General features: G+C 31.6%; 1 protein-coding gene across 2 annotated transcripts in view; it reads left to right on the forward strand.

Annotated features, from left to right (window-relative positions):
* Window positions 1–8788, forward strand: part of LOC106478802 (zwei Ig domain protein zig-8-like) — a 97321-nt gene extending 88533 nt beyond the window's left edge. Inside the window, exons 4-7 of one of the 2 annotated variants that reach the window (XM_022382685.1) lie at window positions 1609–1905; window positions 3900–4105; window positions 4777–4882; window positions 8364–8788. In XM_022382685.1, the coding sequence (XP_022238393.1) occupies window positions 1609–1905; window positions 3900–4024 (422 nt within the window). In that variant the 3' untranslated portion in view covers window positions 4025–4105; window positions 4777–4882; window positions 8364–8788. The remainder of the gene's footprint in view (window positions 1–1608; window positions 1906–3899; window positions 4106–4776; window positions 4883–8363) is intronic. The other variant, XM_022382687.1, reaches the window with a different exon arrangement.
* Window positions 8789–12467: the final 3679 nt, after the last annotated feature.

A 12467-nucleotide genomic window follows, 5' to 3' on the forward strand; every position in this document is an offset into this window, starting at 1 on the left:
CATATTATGATAATTTCTAAGTAATGTCTGGTTGCTATGCTAGGGTCTGCTACTTATGAGTAATAAAGTAAACGTATTATCATACTATGATAATTTCTAAGTAATGTCTGGTTGCTATGCTAGGGTCTGCTACTTATGAGTAATAAAGTAAACGTATTATCATACTATGATAATTTCTAAGTAATGTCTGGTTGCTATGCTAGGGTCTGCTACTTATGAGTAATAAAGTAAACGTATTATCATACTATGATAATTTCTAAATAATTTGCCTGAAGCTTCTAAGTTTATTCTACTTCATTTTAATTAGTATAGACAATTGGGCAAAAGCTAGGAAGGTATGCGTATCATTTTCTCTATTTTTGTGATCAATGACTCAAAACTGTTCGACTATACTCATATCACGTACACTTTTCCGTTATATTGTTGTAGCTGTATTTCGTTTTCGGTTACAGACATTTAAAATCAGTTTGGTATAACCTATGACGTTCAAAGGCGTAAGTCGAAACGTCGTGTACAAGTAATTAAACATTTTTCTGAAACTGTTTGTCGTCTTTATTAAATAAATTATGCGTGTGTTTGTTTGTTTTGAATTTCGCTAACTGTGTTAGCCGTCCCTCAGGTTTATAAGCAATGTTATGTGTACTTCTTGATGGATTCTCCTGAAGATGGTGGAATTATTTACACCGAATCATGTAGAGTTTTAAATTTCTTTTAACTTATATATTTTTTTATTTTTAATCTTTACAAGTAAATGATTGTGCAAGAAAAAAAAACGTTGATATTCGTTTTATTATTTTCTTTAAATTATTTGCACAAGAAATGTCTGTTTTACGTTTTACAAATGTCGCTTGTAAAAAGTTTTGCGAAAGTGCTATCGACACATTAACATTGTTCAAAATAGGACTTTAAAATGGCACTTCTCCAGCCCATTTCTTTTTAGAAACTAAAATTACGATACTTCCTTTAACTGTTTTTACTTTGTATTAGTATTTGTAACCAGACCACACTACCTTATGCAACACATAGCCATTAAGTTTCAAGTACAGCCATCCCTAATCTAGAACTGTTGACCAAAGGAAAGAGTAACTAGTAAACAGTGCCCACTGCCTGTTAGGCCCTGTGTGGTTACTCTTTTAATGAGAAATTTCTTGAATAACTTAAGGTTTTAAAGTATACGAAATGTAATTACAATATCTGATTTAGAAATTATGGAAACTACATTTGAGGTTCATAACTGGTAGGAAGTGGGGTACAACAGCTGCTTAAGCTTTAATTTCATCTCGCTATTCACATTTTTCTGTATCAACTGAACAAAGCTTTGCTCTTGTATTTATAACAGTGTACGGAGCTCGTAATTCTAACCACACTCCGATATACAAAGCATGGCAAAACATATTTGCCATTTTTTTCAATTCTCTGTTGCTGGTTCTAGCGGGAAATTTTCAGATCGCTTTCACCTTTCTTTACATTTAGCAGAGATCTTTTTTTTTTTCAAATAAGATTTCAAACGTAATCTAGTTAACTAACACTGAAGCATCTCACTTAAAGTAACCCGATCATCCAGGCATCACGTTACACTATCTTGTTGTTGTTTTTTTCTTTTTATAGTGCCGGAGGCCGGTATACTTGGAGAACGGGACCTACTTGTAAGCAGTGGAAGCTACATCAATCTGACGTGTATAATCAGACAGAGCCCCTCGCCGCCAGTGTTTGTATTCTGGTATCATAACGACCGCATGATTAATTACGACTCGTCTCGTGGGAAGATCACGCTACAAAAGGCAAGTGAAGATACCGCCATGAGCACCCTCTATATTAAGAATGCCAAAGCCTCGGACTCGGGAAACTACACTTGCGGTCCCTCGAACGCAGGTGCCACAAGCGTTCTTGTACATGTGGTCAATGGTACGTTTTAACACTAGAAGTTCTGAATTAAACATTTTCTGTTCTAGAAAGCTTCTTTTTGCTTTGAGGTTTTTCTTTTCTTTCTTACGTTGACATTATGTCAGATAATGAATCAAAGCTATACTCTCTCTTGTATTTCGACATTAAATCATGAAAGTAATATATCTATTAACTACATAATTCGCATCTCATTTTTAAAGCTAGCGAACAGATAATCTGTACTATTTATGGCTGTAAACATTGATTATCCAAAGCAATAAATATTCAAACTAATAAATGTCGTGATATGACACAACATACCGCGGTTAAGCTAAAGGATGAGTTACAACATTACAAAGAAGGGGGGTTCTTATGTTAATAATACTTTATCATTTTTCATTAATCCAGTATTCTCATTCAGTCTATCAAGATTTTTAAGTATTCGAACACGTATTATTTTTATAAATAAGATCGCTCTGAGAATTGTAATAAGTATATACAACTCTACGAAAAGTTGGCTAAAAACACAAGGAAACACATCTATGAAAAACCAAAATACAAACCATAACATTTCAACTGAAATCATTTCCATAATATTCGTACTTTGCCAATTTGGTAAAAACTAAACTTCATAGCTTTGAATAATAATTTTTCTTTGTAGCCTGAAATGCAACTTATAGAACAGTTGTTGAATATGCGATTATGCAGTTTTCTTTGAAAGAAATAACAGTACGATATGATGATCCTAGGGGTCGCTAGTTTGAGCTTTCCAAAGCAATGTTTGTTTGGAATTGTCGTAATGTAGAAATACTTCGAACAAGTTAGAAGTAAAGTTTACTTGATTGTTATCAAAGAACAAAGTAAGAATCAATTTATCAAACATACCGTTGATTTTAACAAAAACGTTATGATTGTTATGGTATGAACGCCCTGGCGAAGTATGGTTACAATCAGATACATTTGTTATAAGATAATGTTGTTGGTATGGTTATGTGGGTTGTAACGCTAAAATTCTGGATTCGATTCCTGTGGTGGCCACGGTACAGAGAGCCAATTGTGAAGCCTTATTTGTAACAAACAAACAATCTGATCTCTGTATATTTTGTTACCAACATCTCTAATATTTCATGCCACTTCCTGTTTCTTAAATGTAATATATAGTTCTTCATACATTTATTTTTGTTTTTTGTTTTGCTTACCTCGACCTAAAATGTGTAAGTTTTTTGTATCCCAAGTTCATTTAATGAATTATTTCTAGAGTTCTGCATTTCTCTTGACTATCATTTTCAGAACTGTGTCCGATTGACTATATTTGGTTGCTATGAGATTTTCTTTCCTCAAAAATCTCTTGTGTGTGGGCAATATTATGTCATGTTTTTTTATATATTATACATACCGATATGTGTTTGTGCCACATAGAAGCTTTAGTAATTGATCTGTGGTAAAAAAGTACATTTCTCATGATCTAGATATTACATAACTACAGTATGTGTATTTCTACCAATTAGTTTTGTACAAAAACAAAATATGATGTATTATACATTCACAGTATCACGAACACGCGTAGTTTGTTTCTTATTATTTTATTAAACTTTTCTTTTAAATCTTATCTCCTTATTGGGGTATACTTCTCCACGCTTTCCTTGTAGAATAGAGAAAGTGACAGTAATTTCACGCAAAGAAAGAAACCATTTTCAAACACGTGTTTTATGAATAACGTGCTCGAGCATCTCTCAGAGTTATTAAAAACTTACTGTCCAGAGCTTCAAAAAAAAACAACAAAAAAACGTGTTGCTATTTGCCTCAAGTAATCAAAAACGATATCATAAAATATATTTGAACTGGCATATGAAATTGAATTAAGAAATACAAAGCACGTATTTTTACTAATTAATTTCTCAAAATGTATATCAGACAGCGAAGGGAAGGCAAATACTCCTCGAATGTTACGCACTCGAAAGAATACAGCGTCAGCTGAACCAAGAAAGATTGAACGTAGTTGTTTTTAATTCCAGGCCAAAAACCAGCAGCCATGCAGCACGATGCTGACTCCACATCTGCAACTGATAACTTCACTAGGAGCACGCAGTTCTTCATCTCTCTCGCCTGTACTTTATTTGTTATTCAGTGGTCGTCTTGACCTCGACACTTGAATGTCGCCACCTTTCACAGTGCCTGTTCCGTCCAGAGAAAAATGTGTTGAAGTAAGTCTAAAACTTGCGTAAGTACCAGTCGTCTTTGTTTGATTTCTCCTTCATATAGGAATTGATACGGAGTTCTCTGCCACTCAAATTTTGTTTTTATTGTTCTTTCTACTGCGATTCTTGAAAATATATCATTGTTCGGTAACGTACATTGTATCGTATATACGTGTGCGAGTGTCTTACACACAACAACAACAAAATTATTACGACAATTTATAAAGAAAATAACGATAATACTTTGTGAGTTGAAAGAGCGATGTCAAATCCCTAACATTTTATGCTCATTTAATTGTTTTTAACTCTAATTACACGTAAGAAAGAAAGGCATGTTTAGAGACCTTTCATTGGAATCTTCTAAACTCCGTTTGCGGGACAAAGTCTATATTTCTCACTTTGAAATTCATGTTAAAACTTACTTCTTTGTTCGTAATGCGAGTTACAATTATGGTGTTTGTTTTTCTTATTGTTTTTCACATACTGAATTTACAATTAAGGTGTAGAGATATTTTTGATTACTCTTTGTTGCTTTTTTTTTACAATATTTATTTAAAAACAATCTTTCTACTAAACCATAATACCTTTGTTTGCCTCGTGAAATAATTATGTGTGAAAGAAACAAGAATATTCTAATTTCATGGATGGGGAAAATGTAATTACCAACGGTTAATGTGGAAGGTCTTTCGTGCAGGTAAATATATATATACGTTCTCTGTCATAATTCATTCTGGCATCTGGAAGTCCCAAGCTGTTGTTCCAGTGACTGTGACTGTACAGTAGATGATAATTATTGACAGGTGAGTGATTAATTATATGGTAAGCCACCTTGCAATCGACACAGCGTTATCTTTGTACTGAGATTTAATGAATTCAGCAACAATAGACCCAATTAACTCAAACTCTTGTGATAATCGATGTAAATCTTTCTTTGGTGTCTAAAGATGATAAGAGTAATTTGCAAACCGTTTTGGTTAATTTTCTTGATTCGATTAGTTTAAGTGTTGTTGTTTGTTTTTAGTTCGTTTTCTTAATTAGTTTGTTACGAAAAGTGTACCGTTGCGCTTAACCTTTGTAGAACAATTAGTTGGAAAGTGTAATCATATGAATAAGGCTTAGCGAAGGATAACTGTCAGTAAAATATTTTTCAGTTACTTTTACACTAAAATATGAACCGTAATTTTTAATGTTACAGGAAACGAGTAGAATATTGCAAAATGCTAAATAATTGGGATGAAATTGTACACTATAATCATTATAAGTAAAAACGCAAAAACAATTGTACATACTTATTACTGAGTTGATAGTTAGTTCTTATCTATGTAGATAGCTTACCTTGATCAGAAGTTAATATTAATTAAACCTTTTAACAGATTTATGAAATTAATAATAACACGATCTGTTACTATCTTGCCTATTCTAATTCTCTCAATTGTTTGAGGCGCACAGCTAAAAAGGGCGTCATCAAATAGAGTATTTCAGAATATTGAAATATTTACCTTACAAGTTTCGTTAATGCGTTAAATTTAAAATATGTTTTTTCGTATTCTTGATATTTTCATTTCGAAATATGCTTCCTTTTCTCTATCTGTCAATAAAATATTGTTGTAAGGCTCTCTACTGTTTGTCGGGTTCTTTTGGATTGTTCAATAAAACGTAACGTTCACCGAGTGATAGGCCTAACTTAATAATCCCATTTTTTGCTAATTCTTTTGTACACAGAGTGCTTCTGTTTCTCTGTTACTGCGTGGCAAACACAAAGTCACAATATATAAAACTGAACTTACACAAAGTAGAGACTTATTCACTGGCTAGTGAAAACGCTCTCAATAATTTCTTGACTTCACTGATTAACACAATAATTGATAATCTATTTCAAACTGTTCTAAAAAAATTGAAGAAATTTCCAGACGTTAACTCACGCGCCAATCACCTGGTGTTAGACTTTCTTCTGATCGAACAACAATACATATTTCGAGAAACAAACACATTAAAAAAGCATAGGGAAATGAATTAACTGGGAAGGATTAAAACGTAAGTAATGTTCAGAGGTTATAAGTATATACTTACTACAAACATTTACAAGTTAACAGTATTACATTGCACACCTTTATTTGTGATAGTTAAACCACAGGTTACAAAGAATTTAATTTTTATCCATTCATATGTCTATCTGTGTGTGTTGTAAACTGGCATATGCGTTTTTACAGGAAAGTATAGTTGCATATCCGTATAGACTTGACAGATATTATGATTTTAAAATATAACAAGCCCCGAAGACAACCAGGGGCGCTCAGAAACCTCTGTTCCTCTTTACCTCTTCCAGGAAAACATAGCTGCGACTTAGGTGATCATTTTAAATAGAGAGGACGTTATATTGCTTCGTTTGAGTCTGAATATCAGGATTATTATTTCCCCAACATATTTATTTCATGTTTGTTAAAATACATGCAATTTGTTGTCTTTCTTGTGCGTGTTTGTTTTTGTGAAGTGATTTTCGTTAACAGCAATGTACCTAAATAGATCCCACTTCCTCTTGTGAGCCTTCTATAACTATAGCTCTTTAATAATAGTGTTTTTTTTCTCATCATAATTGGTTTTGAGTTTCAATTTAGCAAAAACAAAATGAATGAATATGAAAACCTAGAGAGATAGAAATTTGATTTGCATTTAGCTGGAAACTTCCAACCATTCATGTTTATGACAAAAAGAAATATTTTTCTACAAAAATTTTTTCCAACATGTTATAAAATACTCTCAAAGTTTAGCTATGTATTACGTATTATAAATGCGGTTTATTTCTACCCCAAACTACCTACGTTTTCCGCATAACACAAAACTTTAATGCTATTAAGTACACAATGCTAATATGCTTTAAACCAGAAGTCACATTGAAACTTTACTTTACACTCTATACCGTAAACATTTCGCTTCGGATTCTTCTATGATTTAAAAATTAAATAAAATATGCCCGCCACCGACACAGTGTTTACATTGAATAATGATCAAAGATTCTTAAGAGTCGACGCATTTTTTTATTGTTATGACTTAACAAGGCATTACAGACAGCTAGAGCAATTTCATTAAAGTTATAATAATATTATATAAGAAGTAAAATGTTTGTTATGACTTAACAAGGCATTACAGACAGGTAGAGCAATTTCATTAAAAGTTATACTAATATTAGATAAGAAGTAAAATGTTTGTTATGACTTAACAAGGCATTACAGACAGGTAGAGCAATTTCATTAAAAGTTATACTAATATTATATAAGAAGTAGAATATTTGTTATGACTTAACAAGGCATTACAAACAGATAGAACAATTTCATTAAAAGTTATACTAATATTATATAAGAAGTAGAATGTTTGTTATGACTTAACAAGGCATTATAGACAGATAGAACAATTTCATTAAAAGTTATACTAATATTATATAAGAAGTAGAATGTTTGGTATGACTTAACAAGGCATTATAGACAGATAGAACAATTTCATTAAAAGTTATACTAACATTATGTAAGAAGTAGAATATTTGTTATGATTAACAAGGCATTACAGACAGATAGAACAGTTTCATTAAAAGTTATATTAATATTATATAAGAACTAGAATATTAATTCTAGACACATGTTTGGATATGAATTTTTCTAGACTGAACGTCAATATCAGTAATTGTCACATTCTATGAAAATAAATCTAAGGAACTTATTAAATATTTACTTTTAGAACAAAACTTGTTCTACTTTTATCCACTGTATTTTTAGTGTTCTTCTAAGCTATATCTGCTATTTATTTTTATTCAGTTTACAAGAAACTAAATTTCATATTTCAAACCCTTCATTTTTAAGACTTCATAGTATATAAACTTTACTTAAACACTTTTACTAGCCAGTTTTAGTATGTGTAAGTAATGTCATATGTAAAACTTACATGTTCATACTGTGAAGAAGAATTGTTTGTAATATTGGTTAATAACTCAACAAAGTCTCCTTTAGTAAAGCGGTTTATATTATGACAATTACGTAACCAATCATTTCTATTTCCTAACAAACGATTATTGCCTTTAACATCTTTAATTGGCTCGTTTATGTTTTTAATGTATTTATCCACTTTCTACTGAAGATCGATTGATGTCAATAACATTTTGAATTTGCTATGTCATTCATGGGTTTATGTTTTAACATTTATCTATTAAACTGTGTAAAATATAGACTAATGTTATTTACTTCGTCTTGCGCTGAAAGGGATATTAATGTTTTGTGCTCTCTGCAATTTCAGCCTGGTTGGTCAAAGAAATATTATTCTCTGAAGCATAGGTCTTAAGGTGTGAGGCTTGGGATCGTACGACTCACGTGTCCATCTAATTCTGTCACTCCGTGGTGCTTTCAAGTGTACTATTTTGTCAAGACAATGAACGAAGAATGAATAAAAAGTGGATGTTGAAATATTTGGTGTGTTAAGTGAAACATGTCAAGATTAGATCTAGACCAACTTAAGCATGTTAAGACATTCATCTTCATCTAAAAATAGCAGTTTCATGGTGATCCCATTTAAAAACTTTTAAAACCTAACACTAACTTTGGTCGTTATCTAGTTTATCACAGATTTCGATCTAACTATTACTAGATTATATGTCGTGTGTCAACTTTATCTGTACTGAAATTTAACGATCCTTCTGGTTTCACTTTTATCATTATTCTCAAATTCCCTGGATTCAATAAAGTAATATTTTGATATTTGTTATCTGTCTTTTTTTTTGGTAATGTTTGAGTTTCTTGTTCGTTATACTATTTGGAATACTTTTTGATATGCAATTTTTTTTAACAAATGATTTAACACTAATTATGCTGTTGAATTCAAAATGATTAGGCAATATTAGTGTAGTTTATGACACAAATATACATGATATTTACGCACTTGCCTTTCTAAATCAAAAACTGAAACATGTTCAATGCTACAATTCCATGCAAGATAGCTCAAATCATTTCAAAAATGTATTACATATTAAAAACTGATTTTTCTGTAAAAATTATACCACATCAAAAGGTGGCAAAGTTATCGAGAAAAAGTGTGAAAATTAAAAAAAAAGGAAACGTGAACTGATTTTGAAAAAGAGGCCAGAATTTACAAATACTGTAAAGTTTGTGTTTCGAAGACACGAAATCCATACATTCCGTATAAAGTTGACGAATCTTGAAAATATAGAGGAATGTGAAATCGCAAACGAAAATAAGATCACAGAAATGTATAACGTATTATATCACTATACAGAGAAGAATTAAGACAATATAAATCTAATTTTCAAATATTGTGTTAAAGTAAAATATCAGAAGCGTCAAGAAACTACAATGGCATTTGACGTCGTGTAACCGATGATTTGAGAAGATCACAAAAACTGAAGGTTTCCTGAAATATATAGGGGAAGCTGTCACGTTTCAACTACCTCACTGAGCTAGAGAACTATGGGGTTTATAAACATTTCATCTGTTCGCTTCGCTACAGCGAAAATAAAGTTTAAAAGAAGTATAAATTCACATATCCAAGTGTGTCTTTTATTTCATATTCTGATACAGACTTGGAAATATATCAAATAATTCAGAACATCCTAGATACCAATTCTGTTCTTTCTTTAAGATTTTCATTCACATTAGCATAGATTATGGTTTTCGTATCATTCGTGGACTAGAGATGACATTTATAACAAACAAGGATTCATTTTAAGTCTTGCTTTTTCATGACATTAATTGTAATTAGTAAAAACCACAATCAGAGCGGGCCTGGCATGGCCAGGTGGTTAGGGTGCTCGACTCGCAATCTACGGGTCGCGGGTTCGAATCCCCGTCCCATCAAATATATATATATTTATAAATATGCTCGCTCTTTCAGCCGTGGAGGCGTTATAATGTGACGGTCAATCCCACTATTCGTTGGTAAAAGAGTAGCCCAAGAGTTGGCGGTGTGTGGTGATGACTAGCTGCCTTATCTCTAGTCTTGCACTGCTAAATTAGGGACGGCTAGCGCAGATAGCCCTCATGTAGCTTTAAGCGAAATTCAAAAACAAACAAACAAACACAATCAAAGATAAGTTGGCCGTCTTACCTCACCTTCATCTAACATATTGTTTTCTGCGAAACCTGGTTCAAGTTTGTTTTTCTTCTTATTTAAACATTTAAGAAATTTTATACCAAATAAGAGATAAATAAAATTGCTTAAAATAGAAATATAAAATATGTTACACTTTAAGTTAATTAAGATGAGTAGTTTTAAGACATACATCATTAAGAATGCAAGTAAAAATTAATTTCTAAATATATTACTACGAAATGGCAATAGAAAGAGGACTTTTATTCGGTGAAAATTCAAGATTATAAAAAGAAAGTTTGTGAAATTTCAATTCATAGTTCGAAAGCTTCACTTAGTGAAGATCCTAATGTTTCTTCCAGCTTCAGCCAGACACATTAAATTCGCATTTAATACTCTCTTCAGTTTAATGAAGTTTTTCTCGACTTTACGACAATGAAATAGTCAAGTTGTTTTTCTTACTCGGACTGTCGACAGAGAATTACTGATACGCCTCTCTTCTCCTCCTTCCATGTGTACGCTTGAATTAACGATTTAATTGCGTCGTGCACCTTGGAATTAATAGGGCTTATGCTTTTTGTTGTTTTTTGTAATGTTACACATAATTGCATCATCTAACTTTCCGGACTGCTGTCGTTGTAAATGCAGTGTTTCGAATAATTCTCTTAAATGTTTCGTGAAATAGAATATTAAAAGCTATATTACCAAGCTACGAGTTTATAGAATACAAAACAACACAAGATAATGACGGAACGAAAAGTATCAGATAATCATCGTCATTTTAGAAAATTTTGGAGAAAAGCACTTAGCCTTTATCTAAAGCTAAAACCAATGAGCTACATAACGTTTGCATGTCGATTGTTCTTCTTTACCCCTTCTATGACGTGATTATTTCCAAATATTATTCTGAACGAGCGTAGTCACAAAATTAGAAACACAGAACGTAAAAGAGGTAATGTTACACCATAATGTTTAAGAAATATCTAAAGCAGGTGTAACTTTACAGAAACGTGCTTTATTTAAACGTAAAAGAGGTAATGTTACACCATAATGTTTAAGAAATATCTAAAGTATGCGTAATTTTACAGAAATGTGCTTTATTTAAACGTAAAAAAGGTAATGTTACACCATAATGTTTAAGAAATATCTAAAGCAGGCGTAACTTTACAGAAATGTGCTTTATTTAAACGTAAAAGAGGTAATGTTACACCATAATGTTTAAGAAATATCTAAAGCAGGCGTAACTTTACAGAAATGTGCTTTATTTAAACGTAAAAGAGGTAATGTTACACCATAATGTTTAAGAAATATCTAAAGCAGGCGTAATTTTACAGAAATGTGCTTTATTTAAACGTAAAAGAGGTAATGTTACACCATAATGTTTAAGAAATATCTAAAGCAGGCGTAACTTTACAGAAATGTGCTTTATTTAAGCGTAAAAGAGGTAATGTTACACCATAATGTTTAAGAAATATCTAAAGCAGGCGTAATTTTACAGAAATGTGCTTTATTTAAACGTAAAAGAGGTAATGTTACACCATAATGTTTAAGAAATATCTAAAGTATGCGTAATTTTACAGAAATGTGCTTTATTTAAACAGTTGGAAAGAGCAGAAACCCCCCATAAAGATAACAAAGATAAAAATAAATAGATAGATACATAAATAAATAGAATACAAATACTTTTGAAGTGTACATATGATTGAGTTTTCTGTTTTGTTTCCACTTAAAAGAAAGGACAAAAAAATATAACAACGTTAGTTAGATTCAAAAAAGAGAATTTAGTTTTGTTACTAAGATGTGGGTTCAATATAACTCTAACAATCTTAAATGTTCTAATATGAATCATATAAACTGAATAACAGCCATTAAGACTGTAAACTAGCCCTCTTACTCACACAATCAAGAGCCTAGTGTAACTGTTTATTCATCTTAATTTGTTATTCCAAAAATAACGGAACATATAACTGCCATGCTCTAGGCGTGTATTCACAATGGACGACCCAGTTTAGAAATACAGAGAAAAATGCTTTGGAAGGGGTTTTAATTTAACACCAAGTGAATACTATTTTCAATCAAGGAAACGAGCAAATAGATATGCGTCTAAAAACCAATCGTTTTTAAGGATTCTTTTCAATTTTCTTTCTATAAGAAGCATGTCAACTAATAAAATCCAGAAATGGACATCTTTTGTGTGATTATTGATTTCTTTCTTAAGCTGTTACGTCTTCCTTTTCTCGTATTTCCTTTCAACGGGATATACTATTGAAAGTGAGGAATAGATTAAAATTCGTCGGAGAT

This window comes from Limulus polyphemus, unplaced genomic scaffold, assembly GCF_000517525.1.
Source record: "Limulus polyphemus unplaced genomic scaffold, Limulus_polyphemus-2.1.2 Scaffold12, whole genome shotgun sequence".
Classification (NCBI taxonomy): Eukaryota; Metazoa; Arthropoda; class Merostomata; order Xiphosura; family Limulidae; genus Limulus; species Limulus polyphemus.